Raw genomic sequence first — 26470 nt, forward strand, 5'->3', positions numbered from 1 at the left:
TTGGAGCAGGGCCACTTTTTTTTTTTTTTTTTTCAGCATTTAAAGGAATCGGCAATGGGCCATGTGTTTGTTTCTTTCTTTTGTTTTGAGAGAGATGCGCCCTCTGTGCTATTAAGCCCATATCTCCGAGAAACTGAATGTTAAAATGTTTCTCTTTGTAGATTTCTGACCAGACCTGTGTATGTGTGTGCAAAGAACAGGTTTGACATTAACTCTAAAAACACTGCATGTTTGCCATATGCCATCGCACTCTCATTAAATAAACTGCTGGCAGCTATAACAAATTTGGAGTATAAATTATGTTGGTATGAAATGTCCATACTGCTTTATACTAATTACTGGATTGTCACTTTCACACTTCTGACAGTCACAGATTTGTCTTTGTTTTTTCTGGTATACCGGTGTCAGTTTTTCTTTTGAATGTTACCAATAACCACACACAAAATATGGATACAAAAACCTTTCTATTCAAAATGAATATATAATACATGAATGTATAGAGCTTTTAGCTATCCCCCTCAATAAAAATGGCAATTTCTTGATTAATGTAATTTAGTAAATGAAAGAAAATTAAAATTGAACACCTGAAAAAATAATATTTTGATTAGAACATTAGGAACACTTTATAACAAACTCAATTAGGAAGTTTTTTTATACTTATTGATTTATATTAATGGTAATAAAATGCAATTGTTCAAGCTAATTCACTTTGCATTAAATAAATTTTTATTTGGAAAACGTATCAGTGAAGGATGAAATAAACATGAATAAATTATATAGAACTATCAGTCATTTACTAAAGTATTTAACTGCTGTTAACAAATTAAACATTTAAACAAATTAAAGGGACATTTTTTAAAGAAACATCTGGAATCCTCTAATAAAACTTCTGGAACATCTGGAACCCTCTAATAAAACTGTGATTGTAATATGACAATTTACCATTTTTACGAGTTATAGTTTTGTTTTAAAATATTAAGACACACGACCACCAGGAGGCGCTTTATAACCTTTTTTTTTAATTCAAAGCAAATTACAAACGTTGACTCATACTGGAGATTGGATTTAATTAAACGAGCACTTTAAATTAACAATAGAACATTCAGAACAAACTAGTTCGGGATGTTCTGTTGTATCAAATATATTCTTTTTTGAAATTGACTTTCGTGAGGTTTTACAGCTTTTGCTGTGTCAGAAAGACGCTAACGAGGCGAAAGTGTACACGGAGTTCAAAGCTACACCGAGCGCTCCGCCCAGCACGCTCGCGTGCGCTCCAGGAGCGCGTGAATAACACCGAATCTCCAGCGCGCGCCAAACAAACCGTGCGCATTGCAAACTTTCGGTTTTGACGCTCTCGGTAGACCAAAGGGAAAGTTCGCCTTTATGTATGTCGCGAAGACTCAGCCATGAGCATATCAAAGTCCAAAATTAAAAAACTTTTTGGGAAGTCAAAGAGCTTCGACAAGGAAAGCAGGGATGCTGCTGACAGGACTGAAGGTCAGTGGGGCACTTCACCAGAAGACGACCAAGCGAGCTTCAAAGGTTCGGTCATGACTTTACCTGCGAGCCCTGGAGATATCACTTCTTTCCCGGACTCTCTGCCCACCAGCCCCAGCCAGAAGAAGAAGAAACGCTTCCCGACATGGAGGTCTAAAAAGAGGAATAAAGACAAAGAGTTTCTCAGTAGTACCGGAGAACTGTTTAAACACAGGTGAGTGATCTGTCCTATCATATCTAGGGCTCTTTCCCCTGAATGTCTGTCACGGGAATCTGTGAATGAGCACCATATGCTGCCATCTCTCCTTATTTCCACACTGGCAGATATTTGTTACTCTGCTGGGTGTTTAAGCCTGTTTTTACTTGGCCAGACAGAAAGACCATCTTAAACCAGCCAAGGGTGTTTATTTTAATATTAATGATTTGGTAGGAATTTAGGGTAGGGTAGGATTACTTTCTTTAATAAGTCATTAACGAAACGGTAAACGGATCTGTGCTCATAACTTCATATTCATATCTTAATTGGCGTGAATCTCAAAACCTGTCAAAAACGGTCATATTTCAGCAGACATTTAAAGGAAATAAGTGATATTTTGCATAACGACAGTGGCGTACTCCAGCATTATTCATAAATGAAACATTATTTAAATCCTTACAATTAAGGTCCTCCCTCCTCATGACCATTATTTAATTTCTCATTCACAATAACTGACTGACCGTGAGAGGTATAATTCGGTCATAAGAGTACGTTATTTTAATTGAAATGTATACTCTATCTGAAAGGTAAATAAATAAGCTTGTTAGAATAGGATAAGTAGGAAATGTACAAAATATGTTCATGGGACGTGATCTTTACTTAATGTTCTAAAGAGCTGAAAATCAAAAAAGAAAAGAAACATCTATAATTTTGACTCATGTTATGTATTGTTGGTTATTGCTAAAAATATACGAGTCCAGAGTCACATATTAACATGTGTGTTTGTACAATAATTGACATACTTGGTAAATATGAACAAAGAACCCTGTGAAAATAAATCTGCATTGTTAATCCTTTTGATCTTTAATTCAAATTATTCACAAAAACCTAACCTAACCTTTTCCACAAAAGGTGGAAAGAAATTCTCAAATCCACGCTGGCCACAAGTACATATACAGCGTTTTTTTTTTTTTTTTACTACACTCAAAGTATTTGTAAGAATATAATAAGAATTTTTTTTTGAAAATACAGAAATATTGGAAATGTACAAATTAATATTTACAAAAATGCATTGTGTTTATTTTCAGAGGGTTACATTTAACATGGCAAAACGTGCTACCTTTGTCTGACGTGCCATGTGAGATTAGTTTTATCTCTGATTTGATGCAGACAATGTCAGCTTTTATTTAGTGTTTGTTTAGTGGTTACACTACATTAACATTATATGCTTAAGTACCATTGGTCTAATTTATAAGTAGCTTGCAAGACATGGATTTTAAAATGGCGATATAGAGCACTGCCGTGTTGTATGTTTATAGGTGCGTAGTGGAGACAATGGTAGGACATCCTGTACATATTTCAGGACTGTATACCATAACACAAGGAAAAGACAGCGGTTCATCTGTTCGAGCTCTCACAACTTGCTGCATCTGTTTTGAGCTGATCGGTCCGTGTGACTCTGGGTGACTCTATATCACTACTTGCCAAAGACTAATTACCTTCCACTGAGCCAGTACTCAATACGCTCTTTATTCTTCCCCAAACAATCCCTCAAATCCGGCGAGGCTTCGTCTGTGTTGAACAATCAAGGGTTTGGACACAAAAGCGGAATCTGACAAGAATCAGCAACATTCATTATAGTCCCACTCTTGATTTATATTCATCTTGCGTAATCACATTTAAGCTTTGTTTGTTTTGATGTAGAGAACATGTCGTTAAATCGACAAACATGCTTCTGTCTTTTCAAGTTGGAAGATTTTGCTTGGCTAGTTTAGCCCTTACCTTTGTCTTATATTTCGATAGCAGGTTTCTTCTTGCACAAGTCGGATGCTTTTTTTGGTTTAACTGACTCACATGTGTTTATAGTAGTAAGTAAAATAAAGAAATCTTTCATATAATTTTGTGATCTGTACTTTCCAGATTACATGGTAACACAGAAGCATAACAACATCCCAGTTAACAGAGGATGTTCTCAGAACGTTAGCTAACGTTCTGACAAGGTTCTTTCAAAGTTACGCACAAACGTTCTTCCAGTAACATTAATAGAATGTTTGTTATCTGCTCTGTAATAATGTTCTCAAGACAATAGCATAAAATCATCATTTATATATCCTTCATTAAACATTTGCCAAAAATGTTTTAGTTGAATGTTCTTCTGATATTTTTTATTTTTGCTACTCATTTTGAAATGTCCAGATAAAGTTAATTTCTGCAAAATCTGACATTAAGCTTTAATATGAATGCTATCGATTTGAACTAAAACCTATTGACTTTGCTCATTATTTTTGTGCTTTTTGTTTAGATATCTTTCTGATGAAAAATGGCTGCTCTCAAAAAATTGCATGTTATATCATTGTAAAATACTAGATACAATTCTTTGAATTAGAATAGGATTTATATTTCTTTGTGGAACTGATTGCTCTGAGCTTATGCACCTGAAATAACTTTTATTGTCCATAATCAACGTGTAACATTTTATTTTTACATGCATTTTTGCATATGTTTCTTCCACTACACTAACTGCTCAATAAGACTTAATACTTGATCCCATGAATGAACAAAGTAATACTTAGCATCACTGCAGGAAGTAGAAACGGGTTCAGTTGGACGGACAACTTTCCATCACCAGACTAAACACTTTTCAGTTTGTTTTTAGCTGCACTTGTCACAGAACCTGTTTGATCCTAAAACAAAATAGAAACGTTTGTTTTGTATTTAATCTTAAATAAGCATGTCGATATAAGTGATATGTCACCTTACTTTTATTACAGATGATGTAAGACAATTTGATTGGATTATAGATTAAAACATGCATTATTTGTTAAAGGCAAATATTAAAGGAAGTAAAGACATCACTGACTACAGATGAATAAGACCTGCGAGAATTTCCTGCTACTGTAGGCAAGAGTCACAGCCTTCAGAACAAAGAGTATTACAGTGTTTACAAAACATGCATGTTGTCCACACATATTTCTATTTATAGAAACAATTATATTACGCTAAAAACTGAAATATAAAACGACTAATTTATTGATGCATCAGCCAATTTGCTGAGTGAATGTTAATTTAACTAGCATTAAGTCAGAACACATTTTTAAGCATGGAATTTATCTACCAAACAGTAAATGAAGTAAAATGCTCTGAATAACAGTGTGTAAGGTTTAGGATCCTCTGTAAAAAAAAAAGGAGCAAATTACATGAAATGAAAAACATATATACATTCACAGCTGGCAACACTAGGTTTTTGTGAACGTGAAGTGGCTCACAGCAGGTTCATTAGGCTTTTCAGACTATTAAAAAAGTCAAGCCAAACACTTTATGATCACACTGTGTGGAAACACTGATCAGTTGGAAATGAGAAGGAGCTGCTGTGAGCTTCACGGTTAAAGTTGCCTGTGGGCAGGGCGTGTGTGTGCGTGTGTGTGTGTGTGTGTGTGTGTGTTGCAGGCAGGTGGGGGTTGAGAAAAATCCAACTCTTCATAATGATGACTGATTTTGCTGGAAGCTTTGTTGACATGACAGAAACATGCAAAGAGAACTCATGGTGTTTTACTATATTAGTGACGACAAATCTTGGATGCCTAGTGTTTTTTATACAGAGGTGATGTTTGCTATTCCCAAACCTAAACCCGATCATCACACAAAACCTTTCGATATCAGTAGATTTAAAACAAAACATGCCCGTAAGGCAAAAATATATATATTTTAATACTTGTAAGTACATTTTGCATTTACCCAACATGTATTTTATGATTGCAGATGATGTTTCTTACAACATATTTTAATATTTGGTATTTTGTATATACAACACATTTTGCATTTAAATCTTAAGTTGCATTGTTTACAGCATATATTTGAAACAGCATTTGCCAATAACATATCTTAAACCATTTGGCCTATTTTTGAGCTGTTTAAATTTCTGATGCTCTTGCAAGTCTGTTATTGACACGTTTCTGTATATTTGTGAGGACTTCTAATACTTTAGGCCTTTACGAGTAAAGCCAAACCTGTACAGTGTGTTTGGTTTAAGCAAAAGTCCTGCATGGAGGAATCTCAGCAGAGTAATTGTTACCATTGCCAGATTTGCTCTAAAACTGGCGTATTAGAAAGCTGTGGAGGAGCAGTGACTCACTGTGGTCGGCAAACATCTGGATGTGCAACACTCAACGTTTTTGTAAAGCAGAAATAAAAGTGATTTGTTCCACTCGGAAAAGTCATAGAGATTTAAGCTTTGGCGTTGGTATATTTCTCCATTGTTTTACAGCTTGTCTTTATTGATACAATCTTTTTTTTTGCCTGAAGCGCCTGTGTGTTTGTATTGTATTGAGTTGACACACTTCAGGGTTTCTTTCTGGAGTGATAAATGACTCTGGTTTCTGCTTTAAATTTGCTGCTGCTAAGGTAACATAAAAAATAAACAACGCACTATAGTGCTGACTTTTTTCTATTTCTGATGAAATGCTTGACTTTTGTAATACATGAAAGAAAACTTAATTGTCTACATTTTGTTGGTAACACTATAAAATAAAGTTGTTGACGTGAATGAATAGCGCAAGGTAACACTGAAAAACGTGTTTTTACTCATATTCAATTCAATTTGTTTAAAACATAGAAGCTAATGTTACTTTTTGCAATTAAAAATATAAATGTAGAAATTCATGTAGAAATAGACATATGGTTAATAAATGCTGTAAAAATGTACATTATGTCATGTAATTTATTGCTTTAACTAATACAGGATTATACACTTTGAGAAAAAAGGTACAAAATCTGTCACTGGGGCAACACCTGTTCAAAAGGTGATAATATGTACACTTTTGGTACTAATATGTACATTTAAAGTACTAATATGTACCCTTTAGGGGTAAATTAGGTACATAGGTGTACATTTTACAAGTTACTGTTCCAGTGATGGCTTTTGTACCTTTTTTCTGAGATTTTGATTATCACAGACCACCAGTTCTTCACCTCTGGTATCTGTACATTTGTAATAAGACGGGGGAAAATGCAGGAGGGTTTCTATCTTGACTTTCAGCCCTCTTTTTGTCTGAAAAGCTCTTTGTCTCTTTGCTGCTCTGCATGTTCCTATAAGAACACATACTCATGCTGCAGGAATGTGCAAAGAGTTATTGGGAAATGACCCAGTGAGCAAGATAAAACAGAAGCTGATCGTTCATTCACATTGCAGTTTCTAGAATAATAATGCTTTTGTATATTTGTACATGTCTGTCTGATCGGCTGCAAGTTAATATAACCAGGGAAACCAGTTCTGAAGTCGTTTTATTCATTGAATACAGTTTATTATGTTCCTTGTGACCTTCAAGGGAAATGGCTAAAAATCTGATTCATCAGCACCTTTTGTAATAGTAATAATAATAAAAATAAATGAAGTTATTATCTCTAACCTCAGCGGGTGACAGTTGACACTGTTCATGTTGTTTGCAATCTTTTTGAAGAAGTGAGAAAACCTTTTTATTGTCTGGCATGTTACGTTTTAACTTTGCCGTATTTCTTAATGATTTGTAAATGATGATTTTGCTTTGCAATTGATTTCTTTTTCTTTTTGTGGTAACTTGCTACCAAATGTTGATCTCGTAATTTCTCCCTTCCCTGCATATTGTTTCTTGTCTCTGTGTGAATGTAAGGTTTCTGAAATGCCCAGACTGACACATAACTAGGTTGTGATCTGTTTAGAGGAGTTACACGATCACTGAGAGATGTTTCAACCAGCCCAGACACATCTCACTGAAATAACCGAATAAAGCCTCTAGTTGTTAGAGGCTCGAATTGTGTTCCAGCTCTAGGGGGGTCCAGCCCAAGGGGGTGAAACATGAAGACTATAAATTCAAATCAATAACATCTTTTTTTCACCATACTGTAGCTTATGAAGTACAATTTTAGCGATGATTATCTGGCAGCTTCACTTGAATTCAATCACGCACTGACTATGACTATTTACTATGACTTAAAATACCTTCTAGTATGTTAGAAATGCAATTATTCAGTAAGGTAATTATAGTCTGTTAACTACATCTACAATAATAAATCAACAGATTTGTTAAAAGATTTGTAACTTTACTGGCATAATGTAAAGATGAGAATTTAATCTGTCAGTTATCACAAAATGCACCTACTAATTAATTACAGATTAAAGGTTAATAAAAAATAATGGTATCTCAGTGAAGATGTCATTCTAAGTTTCCCAAAAGAAGCTTGGTGTGAATAACATTTGTGGAATGGAAACATTGAATGTAGAGGTTCTTAATGGAACCAATTATGCCAGCATTGTAAGCATTTTTAAGAGCAAATCAAAGGTGGAAAGAAATTTAGAAGAAGTTTGTTTCATATTTCTGTTCATGACATATAAATCAAAACATTTTTGTTTTCCGAATTCCGAATGTATTTGGCAAGGATTTTGGTACTAAGTATATAAGAAAATATTTGGTATATAAGAAAATACTTATATTTAAAGTAAGGTGCGTGATTCACAGATTCACTTGATTCACAGATTCATTGTATTGCATTGTACGCAGTTTGCATTAAAAAGGTTTTATTGGGGATATCAAACCCACGTCCTGAGGGGAGACTCAGTGACATCCATCACGTAATGAACTCAAAACCAAAAACAGAAACATTCTAAAAGACACATAATCCCAGGGAGATGAATGCAGACACAGAGAGACGTGTGTTAACAGGAAAGACACTGAAAGGAGGCTTAGGAACTCAAACTCTACATACATCTGACATGGTTCAGGCTACTTACTGTTTTTTTTGTCCTGCGTGTATGTGAGAGGATTAGTAAGGTAACACAATGACTTTCTTTAAAACTGTGATATAAAAAAGAAGACTGACTGTGGTTTTTGTGCTGCGTTTTGTGCTGTGTTTGCGAGAGGATTAGTAAGGTAACAAAATTGCTTTCGTTAAAGCTATGATTTAAAATAAAGGAGGTTGGAAAATCAATGTTAAGCAAACAGTGAAATCAGCTGTTGCAAAATATTTTTCAAGTACCTTGGAGTGCCATATAAATACATGTGCAATGGTATGTGATTATGTCATAGGTTTCCTCACAGCACAGTCATTAGACTCATAACTGTAGTGTTATCATTAATATTACTATAACCATTATCACATCAATTCACCTTTAGACTCCAGTATATTCCAGTAGTGTCAGTCACACAATTTATTAAATAAGTATACAATCACAGCCAAAAGTATCGGCACCCTTGGTAAAAATGATCAAAGAAGGCTATGAAAGTAATCTGCATTGTTAATCCTTTTAATCTTTTATTTTTTTAAAAATGCAAAAATCTAGCCTTTCATTGGATAATAATTTAAAATGAGGGGAAATATCTTTATCAAAAAAATATATTTTTCTGTAGTACACATTGCCCACAATTATGGCACACTTTTATTCAATACATTTTGAAACCTCTATTAGCCTGTTTAACAGCTTTAAATGTTCTCCTCATGCCTGGTGAGGTTAGAGAACACCTGACAAGAGATCAAAGACCTTCATCCAGAATCACTCCCAGTTCCACGATGGTGCTTCTTCTCGTCAGTTCATCTCATTCTTCAGTTCACTTCAATCATTTTCTACAGGGCCGAAATATAGGCCTACAAGATCAAAAATACAGCAGTATATTTAGTTTAGTACACATGGGGTACTATTTATCTCTGTGTTTCTACTGACCATGAACTCAAATACTTTCTGCAATTCAGCTGTGGTCCTTGAGGGGTCTTTGGCTACTCAAACTCTTCTTCTTATTGTGCGTTAGGACGATGTAGACACACGATCTCTTCCAGGCAGTTTCGTAACATTTATGTTGAATGGAAGTTCTTAAATATTGGCTTGATTGTGGATATGGGAATTTTCACTGCTCTTTTCTTAAAGCCACTTCACTAATTTGTGAAGCTCGGTTATCTTTTGCTGCACATCAGAAATATATTCTTTGATTTTTCTCATTGTTATGGGTGATCGGGATGTGTTTTCCCTCTTATTTACACTGAACAAAATGATAAAAGCAACACTTTTGTTTTTGCCCCCATTTTTCAGCTTTGAGCTGAACTCAGATCTCTGAAATATTGTTCACATATCTGTCTAAATCTGTATTAGTGAGTACTTCTCCTTTTGCCGAGATAATGCAGCATTTGCCTCACGCAGTGCGGCACATCTCCTTTGCATAGAGTTGATCAGGTTTTTGATTGTTGGTCCACTCCTCTTCGATGGCTGTGCGAAGTTACTGGATATAGGCAGAAACTGGAACCAGAGCACCCCAAACATGCTCAGTGGGTGACATGTCTGGTGAATATGCTGGCCATGCAAGAACTGGGATGTTTTCAGTGTCCTGAATTTTTGTGTAAATCCTTGCAACATGAGGCTTTGCATTATCATGCTGCAACATGAGGTGATGGTCTACGACTGCACATTTTAGATGGCCTTTTATTGTGGCCAGTAGGGTTAGGCAATATGGTGATTTTTTATATCGTAATATCGCTAGCCTGTGAAATCGCTGATACACGATCGCTGTGGGTGAGTGGGGGTAAGAGAGAGACCCTCTGTACTTGTCACAGGCTATTTCGTAACTATTTGGTGATAACCCACACATGCGTGTCTGTGTGTGTGTGAGAGGAGAGCCTGGAAGTAAATACTATTTTAAACATACTGAAAAACTGAAATGTTAAATATAAAAATATTACAAAATAAAGCAGTCATACATTGCTATTAGGACTGTGCATTGTACCGTGATAAGTTTGCAGTCTAATCAAAAGTAGATTTATTTTCAAGAACAACAGTCTAACGCTAAATATTAGACATAAGCGAACATGTGAAATATAAAGGTATATTCAGGTAGCATCAGTTCTTATTTTTGGTGTAAAGTTAAATAAAATGATACGTAAGTCGTACAGTGCTCCAGACTGCACGACCCAAAACTTATAAGGATGATGAAGAATAAGCATCAGTAAATAAAAGTTGCAGTGATAATGCAGTTTCGTCATGTTCATTCATGGCTGTTAAAGAAAAAATGTCTAAAAGATGTCTCTTTTAGCGTTCGACATAATTTGTAAATAAAGGCTTTATCACCCTGCAGTTAAATTTTTGAGTCCATTTTAAAAATATTTTAGTTGAGGAGGAGATGTCTCATTTGTGGCGCTGAGGTGAAATAGTATATATTATATTATATATATAGTATAATATTATTATCAATAATAATAATGGCCCAAAAATAATAGGTCGCCTAATACTACTAATAAAAATAATAGTTTTATACTATTATTATATTAATACAATTTTATTAATATGTGGCCAGCCTACATATTCATTGATGTTATATAAAGACATTGTCTTCTTTCCTCTTTTATTTCTTCCCCCTTTTTCTCCATCAGAAGCTCTTTGTCATGGCCTTCATTTGTTTGTGATGACAGGTGAACCAGTTCAGTCTATTACGTAAAGAATATCATGGCTTTACATCTGCCACAGTAGAAGTTTACATTTAACAAGCCTCTTCCCTCCATTACCACACAAAAATACTTATGTCGTTGGGACATTAATCATTAGAAAAGAAAAATCGATTTGATGTTTTCAAAATAAGGTGTGAAACCGACCAAGCCACATTGTTTTAATAGCATCACCATATTTAGTGTGACCTTTTTGTGTGTGTGTGTGTGTGTAAAATGAAATCATCCTGAAAGGTTATTGGAGCTTCAAATCATTCAGTTCAATGGAAGCCCTCTCACCCTCTGTTCAAGGTCTCATTACTGCTCTTAAGAAACACATAACACGTCTCACATTGTGCATCCAGTGATTCAGAGTCGCCTGTTATGACGCAATGCTTTAATGTGGTTTTCAAAAAAATATTCTTACGTACACTCCTATTCAAGAGAAACACCCCACGTCTAAAATTGCCTAAAAAAAGTTTTTGCAGCACCTGTCAATACTGAATGAAATTAAGAAAACTTTTACATTTTTAATTGTAAAATATTATGATGATGTCGCCTATTGTCTTTTTCCACGTCTTGTATCCTGACACTCTGGATGCGATGTTTGTTCTGTTTTATGTAATGAAGGGGTGTGTCTTCTAATACCGTGTGCAACAGCTTATCATGTGTAATTAGTCTCATTTTTGTGTTTTCAATTGTTTAGACACACGTATGCCAAAAGATGCATCTGATGAGTCTCTAGTCACATTATTTTAAAGAAAAAACTGAAATAATTTATTTACCTCCAGGTTTTTCTGAACCTATTTTTTTTTATACCTTTATAGTGTTTTTTGACATTTTAAAGTTTAACAGCTTGTCTCTCAATTTACATTTATTAAATAACACATTGTCTGGAACATTTCCACAGAAGAAAGAATACTATGGCTAATGTCCGGGACAACTTGAGTGAGTAAATAATGACACAGGTATAATTATACAGTGAACATTCTTCTGAATTCATGCTAGTTTCTAATAAGCATGAAGCATTGCAGAATATTGCTTTATAAGAGAGTCAAAAAAAGCTGGCATGTGTTTATGTATTAATTTTAGACACAACTATAACAGAAGACATAGAGAACAAAAGGCACACTCTCTCTAATGGATGTAAACATGAACATAAAATGTGGACCTTGTACACAAAGGCATTGGGTTTCATTGTGCATACACTCACACACAAAGCCCTTTTATACAATTGACCTGAACACACACACTCTCTTATCTCGCAAGAAACTGCAGGGCTGACTATTTTCCATGTCTTTGGGGGGTGGTCAGAAAGCGTGTGGATTTGGGTCAGAATGTCAGTGTTATGTAACAGTTAGGTGTGGCTTAAAGAGGTCTTAGGAAGAGCAGACTCTGCTGTGGATCTTAGTCGTAGCACAAATATTGCTTGCTTGCTTGAAAGTACCCTAACCATGTCAAAGGCATTTTCCTAAAACATAAAGTTTACATAACAACTTATAACAACACAAACATAAACATTCACATACAGACAATAAACAGAAATAAAATAAAAGCTATTTTGGTTTAAGCTTTATTAACGTGGTGCTTTTGTCCTTTCATTATTTGTATTTATTAAGCTGTTTTGTTTTAGTCGTTTTAATAACTCAGCTTAAATATTATTTCAGTTCACTGCCAAGACATTTCTCTTTTTGTTTAAGTTTTCAAAGATTTCCATCTAATATTTCTATTTTATTTCAGCTTTATGTCAATTAACAAATATTATTTTGTAATATTTTTGGTTTCACTTTACTTAAAACAGTAGCAGACCTCCATCTTCACTGAAAGAAAGATCAGTAAAGGAGATTTAACTAATTAAGTGTGAGATGAAACATTGCTTGAACAGTGTAGTTGTTCACAGAGACTTTGATAGGCGTGCACATAATCAACAGCATAATTGCACAGAAAGCCCAACAGATTTCCACAGATTCAGATGTCTGTCATTCATAAAGCTCTGCCACTCCTGCATTTTTTTTTTTTGCAATATTTTATCTAAGTGATGAATGATCTCATCTATTATTTGTGACAGGACAAATGCTGACTAGACACATGTGATGTGCTCTGATGTGATTGGGTGGATACTTGTTTTATTCAGTAAGAAGTAAATTAACAAAATATAACTCTTAAGTGGGTAAGGATGAACACTCAAGTTCAGATCATGTGTTTTTATGGTACATATACAAAATGTTATAATGACAGGTAAAGGCACATTATATTATTAATCAGGTACACTGGGATCCGTGAGTCAGGTGAAGATAAGATAATGTAGCTCGACATTTCCTGTCAAGTGAATTTGAGTCACAGTAACACATTGGAGTCACAGTATCGACATTTCAAAATTGGATACAACCTGTTTTACATCCAGAATCTGTGTTAATGGGTCATCCTGCACAGATTGCTTGTTGACAGAAATTTGACACTGCTTTGTGTCACGTAAACAAATTCACGATTCTCTGAAACGACTACTCATGGATATCTGTGAATGACACAGAATCCTGAACTGGATATAAGCTTATTCAGATTAAATATGAAAAGCCACAGGCGTCTCAGGTTGTTTGCTTTAGCATCCATAACCCTGAGATCATGGCTTCCCTTACTAACACGCATGCCAGATCATGCATTTCTGTTTTTGCCCAGAGGGCTCAAACAGTCAAGAGTTTTAAAAGTAAAGTTTTAACCCCTTTTCAGCCTTAGACACACAGATGGACGCCAGTAATAATATGTAAATGTGAAAATATTCCTGGGAAGTCTAAACCTACTGTAGATTGTCAGATACTAGCAGGACGAGGCAGGGCTGTTGGATTGTATTAAGAAACCAGAATATCATTAGCCATTTACAGCATGCGACACCCAAACAGTTTAATTCATGTGAACTCCTTTGGTGTGATGAGTCAAGCGTGAACGCTGGTTTGTGGTCAGAACCACCCAGCTGATCAGATACGCTGTAGGCCCTCGCTTCAGAACCTGTCAAATAACATTTTTGTAATTTCCCCCGAGTGGTGTCAAGTTTTGTTTTCGGGCTGTTAAGTGTCTTTAGGATGTCTTTGAATTAAATTTGGTACTTTAATCACTTTATTTAGTCAAGTGCTGCATGTTTTGTGGAACAAGGAATGCGCTCAATATTCACCTGTATTTCAAGCAGTCAAATAAAAAACATTTTATCTTTAATTCTTTTTTACATGATGAGTCACAGAATTTGTTTTGCAGAATGACTGCATGTTGATTCCCAAAGCTTATTTTCTGTTCTGGTGAGCTGTGCCATGTATCACACACAAGATTCATTCTACAAGCGAAGACAAACACAGACGATGAAGAAGAAGAAGGGTACAGCAGACTTGTTCAAATAAGCAAAACTAATCTCAGACTGCCCCCTGGTGGCTACATGTTGCAACAGATTCAATTGCGCATTAGTTATCTGGAACAGTACCTACAAAGCATTCAGTTCAGTTTGCACTGAATAGACTGACACTGCACTGAATAAAGAAATATTTTGTCAGGACAGTTCTTATTGTGTTTTTTATTTCATGAAACTTTCCAATTGTCCACACACAGCAGTGAGTAGTGAACACACACGCGCACACACACACACACACAGTGAACATACACCTGGAGCAGTGGGATGTCATTTTTGCTGCAGCATAACATTTAACATTTATTGTATTTATATTTCTAAAAATAAATATATTTATATGCCTGTGTATACTGCTGTGTAATCTTTGGCACATTTAAAAATATTTATGTTATTCTGTTATTGCAGTTTATAATTTTTCTCTGAATTCTGAGGTAAAACACGCAAAATAAAAAAAATGGAAAATAAAAAATAGAAAATTAAAAAAAAAAAGGTAATTGTGACTTTAATTCTGACTCTTTTTCTTGTCAATTGCAAGATAATAATTTTTCAATTTGGACTTTTTTTCATATCACACAATTGTGAAAAAAAAAAATATACGCTCAAAATTGTACGAAAATTTGAAAAATTGTGAGATCGCAGCTACCTTTTTTAATCCTGGAAACAAGCTTCCATAAAAATATAGGATTGCATTTAGTCTTGAAGCTTCTTTTAATTGCACTGATCCTTTGAAAAGAATCTGTCAAGGTAATGTATAAAACCAAAATGCAATCTTTTACAGATCCCTTATGATTTCTTACACTGATACTTTACTTCTCCATTGCAAACTAGGGCATCTGGGAGTTGGTCCTCTTTCAGACTGTGGTAACAATTGGTTCTCTGTTCCACAGGAGTTTTGATCAGGTGAGCATCCAAACAGAGGACTATGTGATGACCGACACCTGCCCCACCCCTGTCCGCTCTCGGTCTAGTTCCACACTAAGCCTGGATCTCGCATCACTTCAAGATCCATCTTCTCCCAAACGCAAACACAGGAAGGTAGGTGTAAATGTTCTGATCTGGCTATCTCTACCTGTCTTTATCTGTTTGACTGTGGATCTTGGAGTGGACATGAAAGGGACATCGCATGGATGATACCCCTTTTAATCCAAACATAAAGCACAGGTCTTAAAATTCTCTTTACTTTGTCATTTCCCGTTAAACAAAAAACATGATCTTAATTACATCACTAAAGTTTACTGTAAGGAAGAGGAAGTAGACTGGATTTCCTATGCAAAGACTAATTTGCTTTAGCCTTGGGCAGCTGCTGCTCTACTTTCATCAGAGGATCAGATTACAGCAGTCTCTGTACAACAAGGCAAACACTAACAGGCGCTGGATTTCTCTGAAATATATTCTGTGTTTTATCTGGTCCTTTTTTGAATTCTTCACAGATGGTATTCACATTGGTTGTATCCTGTGTTCTGTACACTGTTTCTTGTGCTATGGTTTAACCACATGAAAGTACTTTGTAGCAACTGGTGAAGAAACACCCTAAATGTGTTAAATATTCTTTCTGTAACCATTTTGTTTATATAAAATATGAAATAATATATATATATATATATATATATATATATATATATATATATATATATATATATATATATATATATATATATATATATATATATATATGGTTATTTATATTTAATTAATATTTATTTTTACGGATTAATTTATCAGTTTCAGTTCCATAACAAACCTGCAGAGAGCAGCACAGGCTGAACAACTGAGTGAACATCAGCTTAAACCTAGTACTGAACATTAATACAGTTAGACTATAATGTGTATGGAAATGTTATGGTTATGAAAATATGAATATTAATATGATTTAAACATTATATACTTAAATATAATATAGTCTGTATGTATAAATATAAATTGTAGTAATTAAATATTATACATATCATCACAAAATCCTATAAATTAGCAATATCATTATCACTCTTCCTTATACAAATATATACGTTTCAACTTAATTTATATTTTAATTTGTCCATCTATGCATTCTGCAGTAATTTATGCATATTCCATAGAGACCTAAGCAACAGAACTCAAATGCTGGGTGTCTTTTACTATTTCCATTTAGTTCGGTTTGACCTTCTGAGTTGACAGAAAGCTAAAGTCAAAGTCACACAATGGTTAAGTCAAACAAAGTCCTCAATAGCAGTCTTAAGGAGGGCTGGCCTTTCTGTTGTCCACAACAAAGCTTCAAGGTTTTATTTCTCTATGTATAACCATATGATGCCAAACAAAGAACACACCTTCCTTTTTAAAAAATATATTAGCAATACCTTATGCTTACGGTTTACACGTTTGCCGGTATTTAGAAAATGTTTTTCAGCAATATATACTTTATTAAATGAATAGTCATTCAGTAGCTATTATTCTTCAGTATCAAAAACAAGGCACAGTGCATACAGAGCAAGATTGTGATCAACCAGGCTGTGAAGTTCATGGCTCACACACTCTTGGGATTTAATAATCATGCATTAAAAAATTTGGCTTATTTTAATTCGTTGTCATTACTGTCCGCACTGGTGATGTATATAAGTGAAAGAAATTTAATAAAATGCAATCGGTAATTAATTATCATAAATAATTATCTTCTAATTTAACTAATTAAATAATCTAATTGCATAATAATACTTAATAATAAAATATAACTATTATTTGAAAATGTAATCATAATAATAATTATACAATAACATATAATTATTATTATTAGTTGTATTATGTGGCCTTATTAATGTCCAGTAGCCTGTGGGGAGAGTCAGGCTGGATAGAGAGGAAGGGTGTGGCGTTTGGTTGGATGTGGTCGATTTTCATACATTGACTGTGGATGAATAATGTTGTTTTACTTTTGAGTTGCACAACAGCTCTAAAGTGAGCTGGCTTGCATGTGGCATAACCTGCAATGCTCTTGGACCGGCGCCACCAAAGTAAACAGAACATGATTTCGACTTCAAAAAGTTTTGACATTTTTTTTTTCGGCTCATGCAGTTTGCGACTGAACAGCAACTTAATGAGCGGACGGTCTGAATGTTGACTGTAATCGAGGACCGAGCAGGAATAATACACCATCGGCTATGTGTTTCTTCTGTTTTTATTGCTGAGAACTTTGGACTGTTTACAACCATTTCTGCGACCTGATTTTGTTGCATATGTAAAACAATAAGAAAGACAGAGTCGATCCTTATTTCCAGCTGGATAAAATGGTAAGGTGAAAGATAATTTATAACATGTTACGGGAAAGTATCTGTGTGTTTTTCCTCTGTTTATGGCGCTTTGCTGATTTTTTTGGATTGTGTCTCAAAACATAGCGAGCTGCCTGCCTGAATAAGCACGTTTTGTAGTTCCACATGCGCGCTCAGTTTTGCAAAAAAATGCTGTTCGTATTTTGTGTGCTGAGCTGAATGGGAACACGCTTTTGATCCCCAAAGCGCTGTCCAGTTAGTGCTGTCTAGTTAGGAAGCACATGGCTTTGAGACAGCGCCTTTGTCCTAGTTTGGGATAGTTACAGTGATTCCGAGAATGATTCCGTTCGAAAGAGCTGATTCAAATTTGTTCAGTGATTCTTTACGACGTGGCACGGTACATTTCTGCTTTTAAACGTGATGGGAACTACATGCCGGTTTATTATTATTTAGTATGTTTAGTAGTCAAATCCGAAAGACAGAATTTCCTTTTTAATGAGCCTCGGTTCGATCCGATTCAGTTTGTTTTGGGAATGAATCTTCCAGTCTCGCTTGTGAATCGATTCACTAAAATGTATCGACTCAAAAGAATGATTCGTTTACGATTGAGTTTATTTTTGTCCGGGTATGTTTTAATTATTTTACTTATTGTAATAAAACATGTCCTTGTTTTATTATGTTGCAATCATGATTTAACACTAAATGTAGCAGTCAACAACAATAAAAGTCATTAGCACTGCTCAGCTGGAAATGTTTCTATGCGTGTTGATTCAGTTAGGTACACCTTCCGGTTACAGTATTTTTATAACACTTCTTCTGTTCTGTTATTTAAAGTAACTTTTTACGCCCTAGCAGTCAAACAAAGAGAAGAAAGAGACGAATCCCTCGATTCGATGCGGTTCGTTTTGTGAATGAATCGTTCATTCTCGTTTTGTCAACTGATTCACTGAAAGGTATCGACTCCAAAGAATGAGTCGTTCAGGCACCTCTAAAGTTAGTAGGTGGAGGTAAAGACAGGGAGGAACGTGTTTCAGAGACAGCTACTCCGCAGAGAAGATCATTTATTATTAACGGGAATTGGCCAGGTATGAGGTTAGTCATTTCACCTCGGGTGCTCCGAGTTTTTTATATGCAGATTTTTTTCATAACGTATAACTGCCGCGGGTGTACGGAATTTATGTTCTTGTCAACGTGGCGCTGCTAATATTTATATGTATGTATCCGAGAGATGTACCAGATACCTCCTTAAGTTTTATTATTAAAAATAACTTAAGTGTATTTCATCACTCTCTTATTTTAGCCACTCTTAATTTTGTTCAAATTTTTATTCAAATAGAATGCTTAGAAGTTTACAATTACTGATGCACGGGTACTACCAAGTTATCACATTTTTTTTTAAGTAACGGTTACTGTAAATATATTATTTTGTTGGATATAATATATTACCAAGATGTAAGAGTAAGGGTTTCAGTTGTACCGTTATGAATCTGACGGCTATATAACATCTAAATGGGTTTCTGTGCTGACTTGAATGTTCTTTTGAGATGTTCTCTGTGGTATGTTTTTGTACATCATTCGTTCTCTAAGTGCTCGCCAAGTCAGGGTTGTTCTCATGTAAAGATGTTGAAATCCGTGGATTGTCTTTAAAGAGGATGTTTTGGGACTTGTCTCAAGTTGTCCCATTTTACATAATTTCTCCAATAATTATATTATGTTGAATGCTTTAATACTATAACTAAGGTTATGCAATTTCTAATCTAATTAAGTGTAATCATGTATAACTGAATTTGAAACAGTAAGGTAGCTTTGCGGTCTAGAGAGAGTCATCCAGGAAGTTCTGTTCACACGTGGGGGAAACAAACATCAGTTACCATAGATACTTCGGTTTTCTGTTGTGTAAATGAAAATAAACATCCAATAACAAAGTTAAATAAAGAAGCAAGAATTCACAACTCTTTACATATTCTGAATAAGTAAATAATACATCAGTTAATGTCATAAGATGACTCTGAGAGCAGAAATACACTGAACTTTCTTTTTTTTGTCTGTTGTCCTCTGGTGTTGTTTTACCAAAATCTTTTATCACAATTTAGCCAGTGGAACTAAAATGAAAAACAAAATTGGGACTGAAATCTGCAACACCTCTGCATCAGGATTAATGATAAAAGAATTTATAATACAGATCTGTATGTATTTAGGTCTTCTTACCTGTTTTTCCTTTTCTTGTTGTTCCAGAGTTCTGAGGAGAAGAGTGTTCTCAACCGCATTGGAAGCTTTTTCACCCGGAAGAAAAAAAGCAGAACATCAGATGACAGGGATGAAAATTTGTCACCGGAGGCAAACAGCCCAACCAGGTACTCGGGATCAGACGAGCTGAAGCAGACTCAACACAAAGAGAGCGACGATTCAGTGTTTGGGCCAGAGAATAGAAGTCCCAGCGTGTGTAGCGTAGCCTCAATTGTTGCAGATGGAGGAGACTTGCCTTTTGCAGACAGCGGCAGTAGCGGACGAGGGAGCGTAAAAGAGGTGGAAGTGTTCAAGGTGAGCAAAGCTGAAACCTCCAGCGACAAGAAGACAGAGAATCTGGTGAAAGAGGTGAACAGGAAGCTGAAGGTGTACCTGGAGGAGACAGCAGATACAACAATAAAGAAATGTGCAGAAGCCCCGATACACACCCCTGACACACCAAAGTCCCCTGTAGTCTCAAGCGGGACGGAGAGCAAAAAGACAGTTTTGAAAACCACCATCACAGGTGGTGGGAATTACACAGCATTAGTTGGGGTGACTCTGGGACCCCAGTCCAGAAACGCATCATCCTCTGATATTCAGCCTGGAGATCCGACAGACACAGAAAGCATGGGGAAGAAAAACGGCGGCAAACGAAAATCACGCAAAATAAGCAATCAAGAAAGCACTAGTGAGCTTCTTGCCCCAACGAACACCACTTCCCCTGAGGCAGAGGAGAGGTCAGTGCAATCATCTCCCTCACCTGGTCAGGTACACAGAGCCGTGTGGGCGGAAACACACCTGACAGAGGAGAGCGAGAGCTCTATTACTGACTCGCCCTCTTCCACAGAACCTGCTACGGCCAGCCCAGCCGAGAGTTATTCTGCTCTCGGTGCAGCTCCTAGCAACACTTCTGCTCCTTTTCGAGCTGCAGGGCAAGCCATCTTCACCTTACATGCTTCAAAAGACGGCACTGAACCACCAGAGGAGGAAACTCAAGACAGCCTTGTTCCTAAAAGCCTGCATGCTGAGTGCAATGAAGAGAAACGGAGAAGCTTGAAATTGTCGAAGAGTGAGAAAGTCTTTGCTAAAAGAGTGTTTGTTGGTTCTCAATCAAGCCTAGACGGGGACGAACAGGCTGACACAGAGACTCAAAGTGAGACTAATTTGGATATAACGCAGAATGTACAGCAGGTTAAGGTGAAAATGTAAGTACTCCTGTGTTGTATTTGTGTGTCTGTGTTGGGTTACTGAGCAGCAAGGCCTTTGTTCAGTCTGTACAGTGCAGATTACTATGTGCAATATGATACTTGGGTTCCCATGATTTTGTGTTTGAGATGAACAATGGCTCTAAGATCTTTCCATAGATTTAGGGTTCTGTTGTGTATATAGTATATACAGTAAAGCAGTAAAAATAATACATTTGTGAAATACTATTATAATGTAAAATAACAGTTATTGTCTGAATATATATTTCAAAATTTAATTTATTCCTGTGATGGCGAAGCTGAATGTCCACCAACCCTACAGCATGTCATGAACCTTTAGGTGCTCAAAAAAAAAAAACAAACAAAAAAAAATTTCTATAAAAATGTAAAACTATATACGTGTTGAAAATGGTTGGGCAGCTTAATATTTTGTGGAAATAGATCTAACCATAAATGAGGGTTGCCTAATGTTGAAAACTGCTGTCTTAGTGTAATAAGATTTGATTATCTCACTGATCATCACATCATCATGTACAGCTGTGCTTAAAGTTAATTGCCACCTGTACAGTGGAAATTAAGTGATCGCTTCAGTTTCTATAGGAGCTTTTGATTGCTTTATTTGCTTTTGTGTGATTCAATCTTTACTTGAATTAATTTACTTTGAAAAAAATCTGTGCAAGTTCACGTGTGATTAATCAGCAATTAATCAGTATTATATAAAGTCTACGCAATTAATTGATATGTCATGGTTAAAAGTTTAGGCAGTGTAAGTCATGGCAGTGATGATGTCAAGATTAGAAATGCGGCTAAACGTGTTCATAAGAAGTGATCTGTAATAATTTGAGCTCTTCAACAGAAAATATGCGTCTATGGGATGCTTTACCCATGAGATGTCTGTGTTTTTTCACGCCTGAAGAATTCAAATGATTTCTCATTAATGTGATGCATGTTGTTGAAAGCATATGAATGCATGGATCCTCCCATTCTTGTCTCTTAACATTGTTGTTGCTTTTATGTCTCTCCACAGATTACCAAACCCCAAAAGTGTGACTGTCAAGCAGTCTAATCGACAGATAAACGAATCAGAAGGAGATTGTGCTGTTTTTCTTCAAGAGCAACCTCTTGATGAGAATGTAGACAGCCCCTTTGAACTTTCAACAGAAAACAGAGACGCTATAGACTTTGGGGAATTTGATGTCCCAGAAATGCCAATTAATAAAGTACCATTGAACACTATGATGAGCAGTCATCAAAACTTGTCTATGCCATCCAGACGTACAGACAGAGCCACCAGTGGACCAAATGGAGGAATTAAAGCAAAAAGCCCTCCACCACAAGTTGCCCCGAAAACAAAAGCTGTAATGTCTCGCATTAAAAGCCTCTCTGAAGCATCAAAGATAGAAATGCCTCCGGTACGGAGGATTTCGCAGAGGCAGACCGACCAAAAAGAGATTAAATCACCAACAGAAAAGGACCAATCTGTTACACTTAATAAACCAAATGAAATCAAGACAGGAATTCCCAAAAAAAACACACTAGAGGTTCAAACAAAGCCAAAGAAAGTGCTGGAGGATGTTACAGTGTATAGTGTTTCTACAGAAGCTGAAAGACAGATGTCTACCAAACGCCATAATGAGGCCGCATCAATAAGCCCAGAGCAGAAAATGTCACCGACTAAGAGATCGGAAGAGAGGGAAGTTGTAGATGCATCACTAATGACAAAAACTTCTCAACCCACTAAAGAACAGGTCAATCTTTCAAAGACTAAAAAAGAAAGAAGTAAAGAACTAAAACATTCTCTGTCTGTGGATAAATCCCCACCTTCTTTGGAGAGTTCTGGTTCTACAAAACATAACACTGAATTTAAAACATTTAAAGATATCCAAAAGTCAAAAACACAACCGACAGTTGGCACTGACAGAAGTCCAACATCAAAGGGTAGTTTTTTCTATTCAAAGAGTAAATTCAAATCAGGTGACACTGGCAACAAAACCGAGACAAAACTTTCTTCCACAGACCAGAATATTGAAAAGGAGAAGCCAGTGAACGAAACCCAGGTGAGCGGGCCAAAGAGTCCGAAAAAATTCATGACTGATGTGTCACCAACGGGAAGGAAGCTGCCTCGAACGACGCCATTGAGCCCTCAGAAACAGCCTTCAGATGGAGAAGTTACCCACGGAGAGAATGAGTCACATGAACCAGCCTTACTGCCACTAACCAAGCCAGAGAGAAATGATTCATCACTGGTTAACGGTCCTATTGCTGATGGCAAATCTTCCAAATGTGATCAAGTCACTGGGAATGCTGTGGTCAGGGTATCACCAGAGCTCAAATTGAAAAGCCCTATTAAAGAGATGGATGATGTACAGTCAGAAACTCCACATCTCAAAAGTCCTACCAAACTCAAACCCAGGAAAGATTTTAGGAAGGCTGAGCTAGCTGCAGCTTCAGATTCAAAAACAGACAAAGGCGAGAAAATAACAAATTTGTCTGTCACACCCACAGCTGCTTTGAAATCTGTTTTCACACAGTCAAAAGCAATTTCTGAAAGTGAAAATTGTGATGCTGCAAAGAACATTGTCACACCAGATGTGTCACTTTCAGAAAACAGTGATTTACAAACCAATCGACAGACAGAATCAAATCTATCGATTTCATCAGACCCACATGTGCAAGTTAAAAAATCATCTGATAAAGATCCGGATATTGCTAAGACAGTTTCCACAGAATCCAAGATGACTAAACAATCAAAAGCTTCTTCTGAAACAAATGGTGAGAAATCTGGTGCTGCTGAGGAAATCACACTGGACATGTCTTCAGAAAAGAAAGATTCAAACTCAGAAAAGCAGACAAGGTCAGGTATACCAGTTTCACCAAACCAACATGTCCAGGATGTACCAAATAAGCCAGTCAAAGAAAAGCCACTTACTGGGTTCAAGAAAGAGAAAAGTGGCCCTGTCAAGGAAAATGAAATTTCCTCAATACCTGAGATGGACCAAAGCAGAATCAGTGATCTGAGCACTCAAAATATTAGTAACCAAAATCAAACGGCACTTCAATCAAAAGCCATTTCTGAAACGAAGGGTGAAAAAATTGGTGCTGCTGAAAACACAGTCAAGTTAGATGCATCACGTTCAGAAAGCCAAATTTTGCAGTCCATTAAACCACAGACTGAATCAAATGTACCAAATTCATCAGAGCCACATGTCCAAATTATGCCAGATAAGCAGTCAGATGTTGAACCAGAGAAGGTTCATGGATTCAAGAAAGAGAAGTGTTCCCTGTCGAAGGCAGATGAAATTTTCAAAATACCCAAGACAACTAAACAATTACAAACCTCTTTTGAAACAAAGGGTGAAAAATCTGGGGCTAAGGAAACCAAAGTGAAACTGGACGTGTTGCTTTCTGAAAAAAGCAATTCACTATCAGAAAAACAACAGACACCGTCTGATGTCCCAGGTTCAGCAGAATCACATGTGCACCTTTCCTCCAATGAGATGCCAGATGTTGTCAAAGAGATATCCAATGCCGGGTTTGAGACAACCATTCATCTGAGTGGTCAAGATACAGAGAAGTCTCAGGCTTCTCAGGAACAAATCAGTCAAGTAATTTCAGAGAACTCATATAAAATAACCCAGAAGACTGAAACCAAAAAGCACAGTGTGGAAAATGCTGTGAATTCAGATTTAAAACAACCAAAAACAACTACAAAACTCAGTGAAAGGGTTAAAAGTGAAGAAGAGAGTAGCAAACACAATGTATTAGAGAAGCAACTGGTTGAGTCTGGAGACTTGTATAAAACAAACTTAGAGTGTGTCAAACAGAATGAATTAAATACACTGAAGCAAGTTGAAAAGACACCAGTAGCAGTGATCACGGCTCCACGGGCTGCTTCTGGTAAAGGTGATCAGACTTTAGATAAGCAACCTACATCAGTTAAAATAACAGATAAACTGACGTCAAAAGTAGACAGGAAGAGTGAAGTCCAAATTAAAAATACAGAGTCCAACCTCAAAGTTAAGGATCTTACAAAGCCACACGATAAAATACCAGCTACGAACTTACAAAAGCTGAAACCACCGACTGACCAAAGTGTACTTCAGTTTACTTCTCAGAATCTTCCTTTGGACTCCAAAAGCCTGTCACAAAATAACAAGGCCCCATCTAGTTGGTTAGATGTGGACCGAAGTTTTGAAAAGAAGAAAACAGAGAGACGTTTGGATTGTTCTGCAAGTGATGACAATCAGCATGACACTTCGGATGACTTTGATGATTTCATTCGTAACATCAAGGAGAACTGCTCCCCTTTCTCTTTGCCACCAAGGAAACATGGGCAGAACAAAATGCCATCACCTCCTTTTGCCATGCCGGCTATTAAAGAAGATCACTTTGAAAAGATATTTGACCCAGAACAGTTCCAGTTTGGGACAAGAAAAACTGCAGGACCTAAAGACCCCTCTCCAGCCATGATGATCAAGAAAAAGAATGAAGAGTCAAAAGCCAACCCACTGTCCAAACGTTCTGAGGACAGCCTTCTTTATAAAGGTCTCTCATCTAGACGGGAACAAGACAAAGCTAAAAAGGTCACATTCACTGAGGAGAAAATTGAAGGAGAAAAACAGAACACTGAGGGCTCTGGAAAAGTGTCCTCAAGATTGGAAAGAATGTCAATCATCTCAAACCTTGTGAACTCCCCAAACACGGCAAGAAAAGCCCGAACTGAACCAAGCTCTCTCATTAATGGCCTTCAGTCACCCATAACGCCACCACCAGAGGCAGTACCAACCTCAGGAGATCGAAAGGACATACTGCTGTCCCATGCTGCAAAGGAGGGCCTTGGTGATTTGTCAGATGCTGGCAATGTAAAGACAGGACCTGGGGATTCAGTAAAGAGCCCATCCACACCTCCACCTCTTCCAAGTTTCTCACAAGTCAAGCTCCCTGACTTTTTGGAAAAGTACATGACTAAGGGGAAAGAAGCTAACACCATAAGCCAGCAAAGGCCTGACACTGGTTCTGTCCCTGCTTTGGATTTGAATCTTACTTCTAATAAATTTAACTCAAGCATGGAACTGCAAGGCATATCAGGATTAACATCTCCATCCAGCAGCATTCAGCAGATTCCACTGCCCACACCCACCAGTCTCTCACCAACATACACAGAGGTAAAAAAGATGTTAAAGAGGACATCAAATGCAAAATTCACATTTACATGGCGTTTGTATATAGTTGGGTGTTAGCAGTGCTTGGACAAAACTACTGTACCATGATAGCAATCCAT

General features: G+C 36.4%; 1 protein-coding gene across 2 annotated transcripts in view; it reads left to right on the top strand.

Moving 5' to 3' along the window:
* Positions 1–1268: 1268 nt before the first annotated feature.
* Positions 1269–26470, top strand: part of crybg1a (crystallin beta-gamma domain containing 1a) — a 36360-nt gene continuing 11158 nt past the window's right edge. The window contains exons 1-4 of one of the 2 annotated variants that reach the window (XM_043262213.1): positions 1269–1711; positions 15407–15554; positions 19991–21189; positions 22217–26354. In XM_043262213.1, the coding sequence (XP_043118148.1) occupies positions 1407–1711; positions 15407–15554; positions 19991–21189; positions 22217–26354 (5790 nt within the window). In that variant the 5' untranslated portion in view covers positions 1269–1406. Of the gene's footprint in view, positions 1712–15406; positions 15555–17399; positions 17777–19990; positions 21190–22216; positions 26355–26470 lie in introns of those variants that run through there. The other variant, XM_043262215.1, reaches the window with a different exon arrangement.

Source organism: Puntigrus tetrazona, chromosome 17 (genome assembly GCF_018831695.1).
Source record: "Puntigrus tetrazona isolate hp1 chromosome 17, ASM1883169v1, whole genome shotgun sequence".
NCBI lineage: Eukaryota > Metazoa > Chordata > Actinopteri > Cypriniformes > Cyprinidae > Puntigrus > Puntigrus tetrazona.